Genomic DNA, 18,852 nt, shown 5'->3' with positions numbered 1-18,852 from the left:
TCATCAATAAAGATATTCATTATCCTCAGAGTCTTTTTACAATGGCTCTTCTCCTTATCCAGATTCCTAATAGTTACCAATTGACCCTGTTTAATAGACGTAGAAAATGCCTGCCTCTTCCTTTTTCATATTTGTGCCTCAACACATACAAAATGAGTTTCCCTTATTATTCCAAGAGCTTTTCATACCAACAAAGGGATTTCTCCAGGGTCACTTCAGAGTCACAGACAGAATTCCCAAATTTCATTTACTTTCGACTTGTCTCATTGAGGTGAATTATTACTGAGGTCTAGAGGGAGGTATTAAATTACTACTTTGTGTAGGTATTATATCTGTGTCTCTTAAAGTTGTCTAGACTAAATTCTCATTCTGAAAATGGGATTCACTGATTTTAAATCATCTCATTTTTGGATTTTACAGTAATAAATCTTAATTAACCTCAAGGTTTCTGACATGACTTTTTTTTTTTTTTTTCCAAATATCCCCTGTTATGCTGACATAGTAAAGTCAATACAGGTTGCTAATCAAGTAACAAGTATACTGAGAGAAAACAAAAAATTATGTTCTGATTTCATAAATATTCAGTAAAGGCAAAACCTCTTGCTTCAACTTCATTGTTCAACAATTATTGACATTAGGATGGCTTCACAAAACATTTAAGTCTATATCAAACTAAACACAGAAACAAATCATGAGACACTATAGGCCTCATTTTTTTAAATAAATAAATTATGCAAATAATGAGTAAAAATACTGCACTCCGGTTTTTAAAAAATGAGATCAGTGGGCAGAAATACAGGAAATCACATCTAAAATAAGGACATGATACTTTTTTAACTCATTACACTTGCATTTAAAGGATACTTGTTTGCCTGCAATTGGGTTCTACAAGATAAGCTGTAATCACTAAAATCACTCAACTGCTTAGAGGAAAAAAAAAAAAAAAGAGAGAGAAAAGGATTTTAAAAAGAACACAAGCTAACTAATGCAACTCATGCTTTTCAAACTAGATTTAACAAACAAGCATTTTGTATGTGTACCCTTACAGTTCCCCCTGTGATTGCCACTCAGCCTTTATTTTCAGTGTCAACCATCCTTTGAAGACATATGATTAAAGTCAGATTTTAATGTAAGCCTGCATCGTTTACAGTCTCACACTAGATATTTTTCCCAATCTACCTGAAGGGTCCAATACAGTTTCCAGAAAAATGGTGTTAAAATAAAAATCAAAGGAGGCATTGAGATCTCTATGACATTAACCTAGGCATGGAAATCCAGTCCCATAGAATCATAGAATTACTCAGGTTGGAAGGGAACTTCAAGATCATCAAGTCCAACCACAGCCTAACCATAGTACCCTAACTCTAACAATCCTCTGCTAAATCATATCTCCAAGCACCACAGTGCTCTGGAAACACTTTTTCTAACAGAATCTTCCTGCAGTTGGCTTATTCTGGCAGAAATGTGAATACTTTTGACAGACAGAAGTTTTACAGTGAGAAGGTCATAGGCTTAGTTGGGATCTGCACTTGTCTGATTAATAGAGAGTGTTTTACCACAGTTGGCTCTCATCACTGACTGATTTTTGTTTCCAAATACCTGTCATCACCATCACTGATGCATTCAGGAAGAGCAAGACTACAGCCAAACAGCATGATGTGTTGATAGCAGCTGAGACGACTGAGATAACTGAAGAACTTCAGGAACTTTTCCATTTCAATACTTTTGACAATGGAAAGAACTGAAGTTAGAGTCGTGTAGTTATATGGCAGCATTTGGCACTGGCTGTGGGTGATATTTATGCAGGCACCTGTGAAATCAAAACAATATATTTAGAACAAAAGTATCACCATTAGTTGGTTCAAAGTATGCACTGAATTAAGAAGTTAGCAAATATGGCATATAAGCAGTGTTTGTTCCTCATGGATAAGGTGACATTCCATAATACTATCACAACATTGCCCAAAAATGCATATCCGAAAACAAAAAGAATTCAAAGAAATTTTGTAGGTTAGCTTGGAAAAATAACTAAACTCATATATTTTCACAATCCTCTGGGCCTCTAAAAAACTGTACGAGAAATAAAACCAATTTCTTTCTGATACAGGTTGGATGAACCCACCATAGGAATAGCTTGAACAGGTTTTTCCTATTTTTTCAATTCTGGCAACCTTCCTGCCAAAAATCATCAACTTGCTTATCTACTTTTCCCAGCATAATGATTCTCCCTACACAGTCTTTCTTCTTTACCTTATCAGCACAGAACTATCGTGCTTTAATGGCTGACATATGCCCTGTCCTAAACCATCATTGTCCCACTCCTGACCTATGAGACCAATTCTCTATCCATGCCATTTTATACATAGCAAGCTACCTCAGCTATGTGTGATCAGCAGGTTAACTTAGTACATTAAGTTCTTAAAAGTGAGTTTCGCAAACCATACATCAATTTCAGAATTTTAAACAACAATAAGCTAATAAAATCCAATGTTAATGACAGCCTCCTGAGTAGATGAAGGCATTTCTTGGCTGTCTAGTCAAGTCTTGGCATATTTATTTATTATTTTTTTTATTCTCAGAGCATATTGTGCAATAAGCAGGGATCTCGGCACACCCTCAAGACCAGACTGCCACTAATCATGTTGTAAAGCATCACGCTCCTGCTAAATGACCACCTGAACTCTTGTTTTCTGAAAGTGGAAAACTCTTAAAAGCATTTGTGCTCATGCACTATAGCAAACTGGACAGAGGTATCACTGAATGGAGTAGGAGTTTTCCATCATCAGACATTTCAGAACTGGCTTCTTACATGCTTTGTTTGGGACACCTGCATCTGTCCTCTGGTCAGATAAGACTTGGGGATGTAAATTACATAGGATGCAACTTTAACCATTCAACAAGTCTGCCTCAGCAGGTACTGCTAAGCATTTCAGAAATACTGCAGGTATATTTCTGAAAAATAACACCAGTGATGGAAATTCAGTTCATAATCACAAACTAATTGTTTTAAAAAAATATCAGAGATCTGTCATCTCTTTAATAACTACCCACTTTGTGACTTTGCACTGTATCTTGATCTTCTACAAAAACACTTTTTTTTTTTTAATTGTATTTGATACTTTAATAATTTTTTGCCATTTACTTGTATTGCAAAGATTCTTGTTTTAGAACATTTTTATTGCTTGAGAAAGTGGGACATGAAAACAAAAAAAGTTCTGATTTAAATATGAAAATACTGAAGTTTTTACAGAAAAAATTCTTTAAACCACTAACCCTGTTCAACCATTTCTTGTCTACATTGTTTTGCTGTGGCTGGGTTAGAGGAAAACCACGGAGGAAAATATACTGTTGCAAAATTCTGAGTCTCCTCCTCACCAAAAAAAAAAAAAAAAAAAATCACATTGAAGTTACTTTAATATATTAAATTATCCTAAATTGGGGGAAGTAGAGGCACATAGGACTTTCCAAAATTGAAATTTCAACAAAATGATTCACAAAACCTCCACCTGTCACCTGAAGCACAATGACAAAGCTTGTAAGATCATGTTCTGGGCTACTTTGGATCTTTTAAAATTTGCACACTCCTGACAGCAGAGGTGTAAAATTCCATGAACCTACCTGATCTTTAAGGAGTGCTCCATAGCTGAATAATACAGTACTGAAGATGAAATTTTATAGTAATTATACAAGAACTTTTAAAAATAAGATAGACGGAAGGAGAGACTAAACCCAGGACCTGCCCTTGTAACAAAGTCACTATGTTTTATCATCAGTTTCATGATTCTGGCTTTCTGATACAGCATCATTTCTGTATTTATCCCAGGCATGTCCATATCCTAGACCACTCTCCTGGAAAGCAGATGCCTAGTTTAGTTAGAGCCTCATCTTTTTAACACAGGTGCTCAGCCCACTTCCTTTCGTCCAGCCTATAAATTACACTGCAAGTGTAACAGCACAAAGTACATATTACAGAATCAGAATCACAGAATTGCCAGGGTTGGAATGGACCTCAAGGATCATGAATCTCCAACCCCCCTGCCACACGCAGGGCCACCAACCATTCCACCTAATGCTAGACCAGACTGCCCAGGGCCCCATCCAATCTGGCCTTGAACACCTCCAGGGACGGGGCATCCACAACCTCCCTGGGTAGCCTGTTCCAGTACCTCACCACTCTCTCCATAAAGAATTTCCCCCTGACGTCCAACCTAAGTCTCCCTTCCCTCAGCTTAAAACCATTTCCCCTTGTCCTGCTGTCACTCACCCTTTCAAAGAGTTGATTCCCCTCCTGTTTGTAGGCTCCCTTTAGGTACTGAAAGGCTGCAATGAGGTCACCCCGCAGCCTTCTTTTCTCCAGGCTGAACAAGCCCAGCTCCCTCAGCCTGTCCTCATAGGGGAGGTGCTCCAGTCCCCTGATCATCTTTGTGGCCCTCCTCTGGACCCTCTCCAACAGCTCCCTGTCTTTCTTGTACTGGGGGCTCCAGACCTGGACGCAGTATTCCAGATGGGGCCTCACAAGAGCAGAGTAGAGGGGAACAATCACCTCTCTGTCCCTGCTGGCCTCCCCTCTTCTGATGGAGCCCAGGATCCCATTTGCCTTCCGAGCCGCAAGGGCACACTGCTGGCTCATGTTAAGTTTTTCGTCTATCAAGACCCCCAGGTCCTTCTCCACAGGGCTGCTCTCAAGGACCACTCCTTCCAGTCTGTAGGGATGCCTGGGATTCCTCCGGCCCAAGTGCAAAACTCTGCACTTTGCCGTGTTGAACCTCATCAGGTTCACCCGGGCCCACCTTTCTAGCCTCTCGAGGTCCCTCTGAATGGCATCCCGTCCTTCAACCGTGTCAACCACACCACTCAGCTTGGTGTCGTCAGCAAACTTGCTGAGGGTGCACTCGATTCCGTCATCGATGTCATTGATAAAGATGTTAAAGAGCACCGGTCCCAAGACAGATCCCTGGGGGACGCCGCTCGTTACCAGCCTCCACCTGGACATAGAGCCATTGATGACCACCCTCTGTCTGCGGCCTTTTAACCAATTTCTTATCCATCGAGTGGTCCACCCCTCAAATCCACATCCCTCCATTTTGGAGAGAAGGATGTGGTGGGGGACCATGTCAAAGGCCTTGCTCAAGTCCAGGTAAATGACATCGGTCGCCTTTCCCTTGTCCACCGATGCCGTCACTCCATCATAAAAGGCCACCAGATTGGTCAAGCATGACCTTCCTCTGGTGAAGCCGTGCTGGCTGTCACGGATCACACGCCCTTTCCTCATGTGATCAAGCATGTCATCCAGGATGATCTGTTCCATGATCTTCCCAGGCACAGAGGTGAGACTCACCGGCCTGTAGTTCCCGGGGTCCTCCTTGCTCCCTTTCTTGTAAATGGGAGTGACGTGACCCTTCCTCCAGTCATCCGGGACCACACCAGACAGCCACGACTTCTCAAATATGATGGAGAGCGGCTCGGCAACCACCTCAGCCAGCTCCTTCAGAACCCTGGGATGCACGCCATCCGGCCCCATAGACTTGTACACATTCAGTCTCATGAGGCGGTCTCGGACCTGCTCTGTCCTCACAGCGGGGGGGATTTACCACCCCAGTCCCCACCCAGAGGTGTAGGGATGCAGGGCTCAGGGACGGAAGGAGTACTGGAGTCCTGGCCGCCAGTGAAGACCGAGGCAAAGAACTCATTCAGTACCTCAGCCTTCTCTCCATCCGTTGAAACCAGTTCTCCTTTTACATTTACCAAAGGAGGTACACTCGCTTTGGCCTGTCTCTTCTGGCTAATGTACCTATAGAAAGTCTTCCTGTTGTTTTTCACGTCCCTCGCCAAGTTCAGTTCCACCTGCGCCTTGGCTTTCCTGATCCCACATCTGCAAGTCCGGACAACATCCCTGTATTCTTCCCAGGTGGCACGCCCTTGTTTCCAGAATTTGTACACACCTTTCTTCACCCTCAGCAGGTCCTTACTGAGCCACGCTGGCATCCTCCCTCCTCTGCCCGCTTTCTTGTTCAGTGGGACAGAGAGTTCTTGCGCTCTTAGGAAGGCATCCTTGAAGAGTAACCAGCTCTCTTCAGCATTTTTGTTTTTAAAGAGAGCATCCCAGGGGATCTCAGCCAACAGTCCATTGAACAGCTTAAAGTTTGCTCTCCCAAAGTTCAGGGTCCTGATGCCACTCTTCACCAGGCCCACAGTTCTCGAGATCACAAACTCGACCAGAGCGTGGTCACTGCAACCCAGGCTGCCTCCAACCTTAACACCATTAATTATTTCCTCCACATTGGTGAGCAGCAGGTCCAGCAGCGCTTCACCTCTGGTCGGTCTGTCCAACACCTGGACCAGAAAGTTATCATCAACACATTCCAGGAGCCTCCTGGACCTCTTGCAACTCGCCGTGTGATCTATCCAGGAGATATCCGGATGGTTGAAGTCCCCCATCAGGACAAGAGCCCGTGAGCACAAAGCCTCCCGCATCTGAAGCAAGAAAGCCTCGTCAACAGTCTCCCCTTGATCAGGTGGCCTATAGTATTCTCCTATCACCAGCTGGCCTTTGTTAGACCCATTCCTAATTCTAACCCACAGGCTCTCAACCTGATCAAATATTCTCCACATTTTTAAGTCAAAAAGTGTAGTTTCAGGGTAATAGCAATTGTTTCATCACAGAGTCATCACATACCACATTTTCACTGCAGTAAAAACAGGAAGTGCTACAGTCTCAAAAACCTACTCCAGCAGATTAAGAAAATACACCTTGCATTCTCGCGTGTTTAGTTTTGCATAGGACTAATTGACTCAGGAGAAGCACCCCACTGGTTCACTTATACTGCACAGAGCTAAGGAGCACAAATACACAGCTAGCACTCAGGACCCTAACCCAGCAACAGGAAAAGTTTTACAGGGGACCTTACTGAATTTTCCAGTTTCCCCTCAAGTGCCACACAAATGCTCTAGTTGATTATACTTTGAGTAACACACTACTTCACAACCATGTTGTTTCACCCAAAATGCAACCAGAAGAGAACCTAGAGATTCTTTATTCTGATCATTTGCATAAACAAGTCCTTTCATTCATTCTTGCATCAAGCCCAATATCTTGTGATTGGTAGAACATATCTTTTAGACAACTAGGTCTGCTCAGTGCCAGAATTGCTCAGTATGTAGGCATACAGTGTTGTAGACACAGAGCAGGGAATATTTTATATTAAAGACCATTAAAAGTAGAAGTCTTTTTAAATAAATGTAAAAGGAACAGCTTCTTTAACGAGGAATAGTATTTAAAAAAAACCCTACACAGTTATTGAAAAAATCAATTTTGGAACGAATAACAATTATTTTTTTTAAATAAACAGTAATTCTGAATGATGAAAAAATCATGCATTGACAAAACCAAAAAAATAAGAAAAGCATGCAGTACACCTCAAAATCAAATTACTAAATTCAGCTCCACTTGTACAGACTAAGTGTTTATAAACTACACTTCTCTTCATTGCTAGAGTGCTAATCATATTCATGAATAAATCCAATTGATGTTGTAACATATTAATATTAAACATGTTCCCAATCAAGCAGGTGATAGGTCAGAAAAGAAAAGAAACATCATACAGGTATAGAAAAGCTTCAACTTATTTGCTTCCTTTCTCCAGTAAAGATTCATTAGTTACAGGGAGTACAAGGCACATGAACTACTTCTGGCATTACCTACATGGAAGAAAAATGAACAGTGAATAGGAACAGCAACATGTGAAAAAGCTGCTGATCAGAGCAGCATGACTCCTAATTATCTGGGTCATTTTTGACATTCGTCTAAATGAAGACTTTTCTCTTTATCCATGGCTATTGTCAAACAGACTGAACTGGCAACAGAAGGACTTCCACTCCAACAATTGCAACACGAGTCTGCGGTTTCATATTCAAAGTTGCTTAAACTAATTTAAAGAACATATTTTCTTTTTCCTTCTGTCCCCTTCAGATTGCTCTGAGATAGTACTGCTTATGGACTGTTCCTGCACAACTAGCTGAGTGAACTGGACCAGAGAACTGAACTGCTTGAAAATAACTACCAACACTCTTTCCCCAAAAGGCAAATTTATGGAAGCATCAAAGAAACACAACTAAACTGCAGCTTAAGGATGATTGATATCTTCAGTTTTAAAATCCAGCCTTCTCTTCACATGGCATGATTTCTCACTCAGTAGTGGTTCTCACTTCTTTTTGAGGCCATGGAATGAACTATTTCTGGGCAAAAAACAGCCTTTCCTCTATCCTGCCTTGTTATTTATGTTTTTTGAGAGGCTGGGGAGAAAAATAATCAGTTCACGTAGATCAGGTCGTTAGTCTGAATAGCTTTATGGCAGTAAAAACATTTTTTCTAGGACCTGGGAAGGAGTCAGTTATCAGTGGACAAGAACAGAGCCTGCCCTCAGCAGCAGGAGCAATGCTTGTGCAGAAAGTGCATCATTGCCCAGCACTATAAAGCGTTCTGAAGGGGTTAGGTAAATTTGAATTGAAAAAGAAAACACAGCCTGCTTTTTATATCCCAGGTCTTGTTTGCTGATACTCTCCTTAGAAAAATATTACTTTTCTTCAGAGCAGCTTTTACAGAGCATCTTGAAGAGGCTTATGGAAAACAAGACAGTGTTCAAGGCAGCGGCAACCACCACCAGCTTTGCTACAGAACTTATCCCAGTACGCTGTAAGCACTAAATTTCACAGTTGAAGGCCATAAATTCACTGCCTGTGAGAGTGAATTCATTTCTGCTGAAACCAAGAAACCAAGCAATATTCACCTGGCTCTTTCCTAGCGAAAGCTCTACCGACATGACAGCGATGGGTTGATGGTTGGACTAGATGATCTTACGGTCTTTTCCAACCTTTATGATTCTATGAAATCTCATCTTTAAGTGTCAAGAAAACCCTAGGAATCCCATTAAAAAGAGGCAAACCAAGCATCTATTCAAACTTTTGTAGTAGGCGTGGCGAGGAGACGGTGTGTGACGGGGTCAGGTTCCCTATGCTCAGGGCTTGCCAGGTGCTGTCCCATAATAGGACAGCGTGTATGCAAGGGGTGTAGACAAAGCGGGACAAGAATATTTAAGTGCCTGCTACATTTTAATAAACGCCATTTTGCTTCACCTATACTTGGGGTCTGTGTGAGCATTTGGCCCCGACCTGGTTAGGGGTCGGTTTCGCTGGCAAAGCAGCATCTTATGGGGTGGCAACAAACTTTAGAAACCTGTCCAGCTTACCTATAGAAACCTGTAAGCTTCTTGATATGGAAATGACCCTCATAAAATTAATTTTTTTCCTAAATTGCCATGCTTTTCTGACCTCCAAAGGGTTTTGTGACTCTGCTTGATTTCACAACTTCACATGTGAAATGTATTAAGATACATACTACCTTTTTTTCTTCTGCTCCGTTGCTATTGTGTATCCACATTGTCATAGACTTTTGCTGTTGATCAAAGGAGCACAGCACTCCACCAAGAACCTGGTCTTTCCAGCAAAACTTGTGTACAAAACTTATTACTGTTTTCAAAAAATTTAATACCTCTTTTAATTTACTACATCATCTTGCTACATTTCTCATTTCAATTAAATTGGGAGACAGATTTTTCTTAGCCTCCCTTTCTTGTACAGTTCATTTGGGACAGAACCTCTGATATTGTATTTCAGATGTTTTTAACATAACTCAGGAAAAGTGGCCCAGACAATTATTTTCTTCTGGCCCATTTCAACAGATGCCAGGAACTACAATCTCTCCTTTGGAATCAGTCCAGTAGGGAAATCTACAAGCTGTTTTCTTAGTTCAAGTGCCATTAGCTAAAATCAACTCTTTCGCAACAAAAAAAAGTCTCTGCAATTTTTTTCATATTAACACTGAGTTGAAAACATGATTTCCACAACTCCCAGCAGCCTCCATTTCCTAACATGAGGGACAGCTTAGTTGCTGACTGTGTACATTGGGTTACTGCTCCAGTCTGAATACATTCTTAGAACCTTCTTCACATTTTTCCACACTCACAGAAAAGCTGTGCCTTTGTTCTTTTCCAGCACATATTGTACGTAACAGAAAACACCATCTCATCCTTACAGAACAGCAACGTTCATATTACATTACTGAAGAAAATAAAAAGGATACATATGTTTTCTGGAGGAAGAATGCCAACATTTTTCTACAAGAAACAGCGCGCCATTGGCAGGATTTAACTTGTCTATTTTTCACAGCTTTCTCAGTGTTATGGGCAGGTGCCCAGGTTCTGTAACTGAAGAGCTCCTCCATGATGCAAGGCCAGGGCTGCCCTAAGCCGGATACTGCCAGTTCCAATGGCCCCACCACAGGGCATTGTTGGGCTCCACCAAAATGATTGCACCTCTGGGAAAGCAATGGAGCATGGAGGAAGCATAAGGAGGAAGGAGCAGATGAAAGAAGCTGTTATGAACTGACAGCAACTCTCAATCACCATAATATACACACCAGTCAAGAAAGAAGTAGTAAAGGTGAGCAGCTGGGAAGAAAGATGCACTAGGGGAAGGTTGTTTTACTTTTATCTGTTTTTCACCATCTTACCCATGTTGAGTTTATACTGTCTGGCACATCAGTTGGTAAGTGGACTCCTAGTCTTTAGCTCAACCCACAAGAAACTTATATTTTCCCTCCAGTCCTATTGAGGAGGAAGGACGAGACAGCAGCTGAGTGGACACCTGGCAGCCAAATGAGGTCAACCCAAAACAATAATGCCCACTTAGTTTAAATATCTACTTCAAGAATAAAATGGCTTATGTTGTGACAAGCACTATGTTGAATAGGATTCATATTTAAAACTAGCTACTCAGAAATTGCCTAAAGATAGTGAAGCGTGCTCCATGCGTTAACTTTGAAGATTTTGCATCACTGTTAGGTAATTAAGTCTTTATATATTTCCTGAAATGTACCAAAGCTTTAAAATGCATAAAATAAGAGCACAGAAAAAAACACAGACCAAAATGGGTCACCATAATTATATTCAGAAAGTACATGTATCAGTCCAGTGCTTAGACAGTTCAAGATATCTTTAAACTACTAGGTGCATATGATCTTTTGCTCAAAATAAGGCAACTCATCGTAAAACTGCTAAAAGACTACTGCCTACTCGCATATAAGTTTGAGTTGTTAAATAATTGTTTTGTATGTACGCCATTAAAATGCCACAGCCACAATTGATAAGACATGCTGACAACTTTGGTGCTAAACCAGCCAAGAGCTATCTTACCCTACATTGCAACTGAGTCACCTCTTCAGGGAGCCAACAAACAGCACCTTGTGATAAGCACAGCACTGAATGGCTCTGAGCAAAGGGAGTAGGGTTTTAGCAGTATTAACCTTTTAATGAAGCCCAGGTGACTCTTAATAGATTACATGTGGGGGAAGGAAGGAGACAAGATTTTGAACAGCAAACCTCTTCAACAGATCTAAAATAGAAGTAAAACTCTAAGGCTTGTTGAAAGCAATTGCTGTGGGTTTAACTTAGCTCAGCTAATGAATTATACTGTTTGAAAGGAATGAGTGATTCTCAGCTTCATAGTTACTAAAGGGAAAGGTGATAAGGACACTGACCACCTGCAGCAGACAGAAAAACAGTTCATTATCTCCCAGGTCACAGAGAGAAAGCCATGAAGGACATAAAACTCATATTTTAGATTAGAGTTTAAACATTACTGTATTTTTTTAAAGGTAATCTTTTTTTAAAGGTTGCTCTACAGAGGAAGTTATGGAGCACCACGTCCAGTCTGCATCAAACACTTTTTGCAAAGAGCTTGATGTAATTGTAAATTCTAACTTGTCTATTCTACTGACAAGGGATATAGCAGAAAACTAGATTTTCAATAAGCCATCTCATTTTTTGAGCCCCAATTCTTTTAACACAGGCACTTCCAGACATTTCCCTTCTTGACTAAAGCACATATTTGCTTCTTTAACCCCTTAGGCAGGAACAGCTGAGAGCAGGTAAGTTCATTAGCTAAAGGTGAGGCTGAGTACCTACCCCCATGAGGTGTGACCTGGCCTATATTCCAGATCTGGTATTTTGAGTAGCTATTTCCTAATGGCCATTTTACTGGGATTTTTTAGTGAAATTGGATACATGTTTCAAAGAACCTACCATTAAATAAACAAAAGGCACAAAATGAAATTGATTTTAGGATTAGAACAATCATGACACTACTGGACTGCATTTTGCTATTGTTTTGAAAGATGTACGTTACTATTATTGATAAGCTTTGTTGAAACATAAAAAGGGATAAGGTGTAAAATAAATGCTAGCTTCCACAGGCCCAATGGTAGCAGGAATTCAGATTTTTTTTTTTAACGTGTGTTTTCATTCACATTCAATGAACGTGAATGTTAGCTTGATTGACAACAATTAATTATATATCAATACTGTTATGTTCAAAACAAAACAGTGCTTTGTAAAAGACTGATAATGGTTGAGATATTCAACAGGCTGTGAATAGGACAGTACAATAATAGAGTGTACTTGAGCTGTTCCATTTGTCTCTGGTTATTTAACTCTCAAGAACAGTCAAATTGTTCTTCTGATCTCTTTGGTAGGAGATTAGGATCCTTTTTTCAACTCACAGTGATAACTTAGTGCTTACCTCACTTTCAGACAAAAATAATGTAGCAAACCCTACTTAAGGTTTCCTATAAGATTTGTCTAGAAACCAAGGACAAAATGCAGCACCTCACTTCCTAAGCAAAACACTGGCAGTACGTCAAATCTATGATTTGCTAACTGCAATTTCCTGTTTGGTGGTTTGCAGATGGGATTTAAGATCCTGGTGTACTGAGGATCTGGCTTAGCAAGGACTGATCTAAATGGCTAACAACAGACTTAGCAGTCTAACAGATTTCGGTTTGTTTTCCCTGTGGAAGATTTCCACAGTTATGCTTTTCAAAATTGTGTGTGATTGTTTCATTGCATCATAGGCAGCTACTGGCTGTAAAAGACAATTTGCTTTAAAGAGAAATACTGCACCCTCAATCTTCTGAATTTCATTGCACGTTTGTTTAGTATATTTTGCAAAACATGGTGAAGGACATTCAGGGCCCTTTCTTTATTCTGAGGGGCTGCTACTGACTCTCCTGTCTGTATCGCTGCAATTTTCTTTTGGGCATTGCATTTTAAACGTATTTCTACAACTAGAGTTCAAATGCTTCTGTTCATAGATAAGCTTAGCTATCAACATCAGTGGAATCATTCCTCAGAGTTCCAATTGCTCTATCTGATCATTATGTGAACAAAGAAGAATGTTGACAAACTTTCACAGTCTGAGGAGTTAGTGGTCAAAAAACATGGTTTTTGTTGTTGTTGTTGGTTTGTGTGTGTGTGTGTGTGTAAGAGGAGTAGATTAATATACAGCTGTCTAAGACCTTAACATAATTATCATTAAGTTTCCCTATTACTGTATACTAGTTAAGTTGCATTTAAAGTTTACAAAAAAGATTCTTGCAAGTTGCCTGTGCAAATTCAGATTTTTAAATACTTGTATTTCATCTGCACTTCCCAGAATTAAAAATCCATTTCTTTTATACAATTGCACTAATAAATACATATAGCTTCCCTCAATGTATTCCTTTTGGACAATAGCCTATAGCCTAGATTTTTCCATTTTATACTAATGATAGTCTACAGCTGACTGCACTCTCTCTACTGTAAGTCAAAACAGACCACGCAGAAGGATAAAGGAGAGAAACTTCAATAAAAAAATGAAATCACACCCGACTATAAGATATAAGGTGTGCCTTTTGAAACTGATCAACAACTACAATATAGAATAATACTTGCATCAACAACATCTTTTTGTTGAAATAAGCACATAACTGACTTTTCAGAGAACCTGATAGATCTGAAAAGGAAGTCATTTACTATAATTCAGAGCCAATCTTAGGGATGACTTGTGTTCATTGATCCCCTCCATGGAAATGCCATAACAGGCTGGCACATGACTTCGAGCTTAACCACTTGCTCAGTTTGTTGTTTAACTTTGACAAAACACTTTAAACTATAAGCAACAACATGTTAAAAAAAAAAAAAAAAAAAAAAAAAAAAGCAAAAAAGCATAATGAATGCATAAAAGCAAAAGACATAAAGCTGAAAAGATTTCTATTCCAGTGAGGGAGTCTCTTGTTCTAAAGTCAAGCATGTGGCGGAAAGGCTGAAGAGTAAAGATTGGTAAATGAGTGAAAATAGAATTGCTGGGAGAGTGTGATAGTTATTTACAGTACCCATTACAATGTTAATTCCAATAGATATTTTTAATCCGTTAGGTATCTTATAGAGAGCATTGTTTGACCTAACAAAGTGTATTTGGACAGATGATCGTCTACAAATAAAATATTTGCAATAAGGAGCCATTAATTTATTGAAAGGAATAAAAGGCTCAAGCTTATCTGGAGGTAAATGTATGAAAGTGTTAGCAACCTCATTACAATTTTCATATGATTCTTTAACATTTTTGTCAACCTTCCAGTTGCCTGAGAGTGGTAATGCATCAGGTGTTAAAAATTAGTTAGCTTTTTCTTTCTCATAAACCAAAGTTTTAATGATAAATCTACATATATTCTACATAGAGAGTGATCACATGTGAGAACCTTTTGGATTACACTGCCAGCTAATTTATACCAGAAACTTAATGGTTTCCTTGCCATGATGTGCCCATACATCCATAGGAAATGCTTGTATTTGTATGAAAAAGAAAGCAGGTGAGTGGCCAAAGTTCTGGCTTAGGACTTTGGACACCACAGTTTGTGATCTTCTTTGCCAATTTGAAAGACCAAAACTATTTTTGCTCTGGGGGAAATTCATGTTTTAACATTTTTCATTTTTATTCAGAACAAGATTAATATCTCTAAATATCTACGATGGGTCTATCACTGTTATTAAGCTTAATATAGTTGGGTCTGCTCCAACTAGATTAATTAAACGTAAATTATGATAAAAGAAAACATGGTTTATTAGGTCACTGTTTCAGAGACTAGGGATTAGGAAGATGAAAACTGTGGTCCAACTTGGAAAGCTGTTACTGAGTACTTTAGCTTGGAATGAGAAGCACAAGGCAAGGAGAGAGAAGCAGGGAATTTCTTGTTTCATGCGATCCATGACGAATCCCTTCCAGCTATCTCCAAACTGATTCTCATATTGCTTCTTCTCTACCAAACAGAAGGCTGAGCCAGCTTTGTTCTTCATAGCTTATAGTTATGGCAGAATACCAAATGCAAAGAAAGGACTGCTAGCGAGAGGAAAATGTTTGTTTAATGTATGAATTAGACATTGTTATATTACAATAAAAGATGACCTCTGGGCAGAGCGGGGTTTTGCAAATAAATTGCTCTATTTCAAATGCGCATGAAACATGGAAGAGTTTTCTCATTACTATTGCTACTACTCTACATAACAATCATATCTGGGTTTTTTTCAGGAAGGGTAAAAGCTGCAAACAAGCAAAAATAAAATATATGCTATTTCAACTGAAGTCCATAAGCAGTTTTGCAAAGGCAGTTTCTCACTTCACTCCTACAAGCAACCATTTAGGGCTTGTTTTTGATCATCCTCTTACACGCTTGCTTAAGTGTAGAGGGGAGCTGAATGGGAATCCATGATCACCTGAGACTCATGCCCTTTCCTAGTGCTCTATTCAGTATATTCAGAAATAGTCAGAGCTGGAAAAATACATCCCTTATTTCCATACAACTCACTCAGGGATGTGCCAAGGGCAGGCTTGTGTGCTGCTTGCTAGAGTGCTGGGCCAGCTGGATGCCAGGCCCTGCAAAGAAAGGGATGGTAGAAGATCAAGCTCAGAACACTTGGTCATATTATTTTTCCTATTAGTATTTGAGCATGGTTACAGTTTTCCATGTGAGTTTGAGTACGTGAAAAGGCTGTATGGCTACTTGATTGTCTGCTAGAAGAGAAGTATGAGAGAACTGGCATAGGACAAAAAAAAAATGGATATTAAGCATGTATATATGTATAAATATCAGTAAGTGGAAGAAACAAAAGTAGCTACTAACACCACTTGATCCAGTGCATATTCCATTAGTCTCCCCAGATCAGCAGTATTATGAACCAGGGAGTCTGCTCCATTTGAAATGAAAACATCACTCTCAATCTGATACACGAGATGTCTCCTGTTCAGTCTCCCACTTTACTGCATAAATGCAGCCAACTTTTGTTTCAAAGAGAAGAAAAGTACAGATGAAAGTGTATTGATATTTATCTTGGGAAAACATCCTTTATTATTTAAGATAATGACTACTGCTGATGAACAGAATACTACTGCATATACCTCCAAATGCCACTGGTGAACCTACTGGTTCACCTGAAATTCTCTTACTGATGTTTTTGCTATCAGGAAATTCTCCATCCTATGGACCATGACTTCCAAACAATACATTTAAATCTGAATTCATACAAACCCTAATCTCTCAAAAGGAAAAATCCATTCCTTTTGTACTCTTTCATTGGCAAGAAAGAGAAGTAATAGAGAGAGGATACATCTGATGCAGAAATTAGCTTTTGCAAGGAACCACCAAGAAAAATAATAAGAATCTAGGGCAAATGAGAACCATCCTAGTAGTGTAACAACTTCTGGCAGCGTAAAGTCTTGAGGCTTCACAAGTCAGAAGTTGAAAATGGACTATTGGGTTTAAAAGCCTGAACTAGACCAACTCATCGCAAAGATTTCCAGGCATTTCCATACTTTCTGGTTTTCTCATTATTCTGTGATGTAGCTATGTATTCTGTGAAGTTGTGGCTATCTTCTTTAACTTAGTCTGATAACCAAAATGCACTGTGCACCTACTAATATAAAGAAAAACACTGAGTGACCACTGCCTGTTCTTACCCAAGCCACTCAGAAATGTAGGGACAATTTTCCAGGAGGAAAAGAGAGTCTTATTTATATTTAGTGTTTCCTCACATCTAAGCCATTACACACCTCTACTGATCTGTTTGCCTGCTGTTTGCATTCTCCAATTCTTCCTCTTTCTTTTTGTCTGAACTTATACACTGAAGTGATGAGTTTTCCTTTTATTCTCTGCATTCCTCATGACAACATCTGACATCATGACAATACCTGAAACAGAGTTGCCTTTTTGACTGTCACTGAGCCAGACTGTTGTCTGCAGCAAACCCTCAACTTTTTTTTTTTTTTTTTTTTTTTTTTTTTTTTTTGAGAGTGCAATATCTCATATATTCATTTTAGACAGGTTACTCAGTACAAGTAGAAATGTTGTTACTTGACTATTCACTGCCTTCCTGGATCATTTTTAAGGTAAAATGTGAACTCTACATTCACATGAAACCCTATGAGACTGCATTGCTAAGCTTCACAGTGGAACCTAACCATTCATATACTTCCCTGTTTTTGAATGAGCAATTAGTCTAAGAGACAATTCTCTTTAGGACTTCTCAGAGAAGTCTCTTGTTAAAGAACAAGTACACTGAATTAACCAGAAATGTCATTTACTTGTTCAAAGAAGTTTCAAACAGTGGCTTCTGTAGTCTCTCCCACTAAACTTTGCTTCCCAGAGAGAACTCCAACGAGGTTTGATGTCCAAAAGAATTCTTGTGTATTCTCTTGTTGAGGGAGATGGGAAAAATCAGGAAACAGTGATATACATTTTTGGCATAGTTAGGCTGGGGTATTGCTTCCAGTGAAGTATTGCTTCCTCTTATAAAAGGAAAACAAACTTATTTATCACTTCTTTATTGTATCATTCATTCCCATTTGCCTATTAATCTATTCTTGACTAGGATTTCTGACAAAGCACTTCCTTATGCTTCAAGGACTTTTTATATTGATGTCACATGTGCAAAATTTCATTTCACTCTAGTTAGTAATTCAGAAATGTCATACTAGTGTTGTTTTAAAGTCTTGGGTGAATATCATATAGTCACAGTGTTTATCATTTATCTTATTAATGTTCTCTAATGTATTTTATTGAAGCTTGTGATTGAACATTACAGCAAATCCAGTAATAAGGATATTAAGATCAGACCAAAAATGTTACAGCCATATTACTGCCATTTCAAATGTCTTCAGAGAATTTTGTCTGGCTGGTTTTGCACTGGCAGCCTCTGTGTTGTGTGACATATCATTTGTCTTTCAACATCCATCCTGCATAAGAACAGCATAAAGTCCAAGTTATGCTCTCTTACTAAATCATCAGTAGTGCACTAACCTGACCACATCTGAACCAGATGAAACCTTTCCTGGTGGATGATCTGCTAGTGTGTGTTGATGACAGTGAAACATCAGCCTTGCACTTCATTTGCAGATTAATTTCCTTATGAGATCTGCCTAGAAAGCTCAAATATCCATTTTATATTGACCCAAAAGAGATTACATACATTACTGGAAGAAAATTCAACAGGACTCACTACAGATCACTGGAATCTGCTACCATGTAATGCTGAGAATGCTAGTCCTAGTTTATTCTTCTTTTGGCACATGCTAATGGTCACAACTGGATCATGAGAATGAGATATGTTTGATCTCTTAACACTGTTCCTACATAGTCATTAAGTGTTTTGCTTGCCCTAAAAACCCCTTTGTACTCCAAAAGACTACCCCAGCCTAACTATGCCAAAAATGTATATCACTGTTTCCTGATTTTTCCCATCTCCTTCAACAAGAGAATACACAAGAATTCTTTTGGACATCAAACCTCATTGGAGTTCTCTCTGAGAAGCAAAGTTTAGTGGGAGACACCACAGAAACCAAGAAGTGTAAGGAAATAATTTGCAAAGGCTGTTACAGGGGTGAGATAGTGGGAGAAGCCTATGATTTCTAGTCCTCAATCCCTTGTACAGC

At 39.3% G+C, this 18,852-nt stretch overlaps 1 protein-coding gene across 4 annotated transcripts in view; it reads right to left on the bottom strand.

Moving 5' to 3' along the window:
• Positions 1-18,852, bottom strand: part of CORIN (corin, serine peptidase) — a 119,936-nt gene that overhangs the window by 75,949 nt on the left and 25,135 nt on the right. For all 4 annotated transcript variants that reach the window (XM_031588552.2, XM_090139478.1, XM_090139477.1 and 1 more), the window contains exon 4: positions 1,600-1,810. In XM_031588552.2, the coding sequence (XP_031444412.2) occupies positions 1,600-1,810 (211 nt within the window). The remainder of the gene's footprint in view (positions 1-1,599; positions 1,811-18,852) is intronic.

The sequence above is a fragment of the Phasianus colchicus genome, chromosome 4 (assembly GCF_987193195.1).
Source record: "Phasianus colchicus chromosome 4, bPhaCol1.hap1.1, whole genome shotgun sequence".
Taxonomy (NCBI): domain Eukaryota; kingdom Metazoa; phylum Chordata; class Aves; order Galliformes; family Phasianidae; genus Phasianus; species Phasianus colchicus.
Note: the sequence above shows the minus strand (reverse complement) of the source record. Positions and strands in the feature narration are given on the sequence as shown.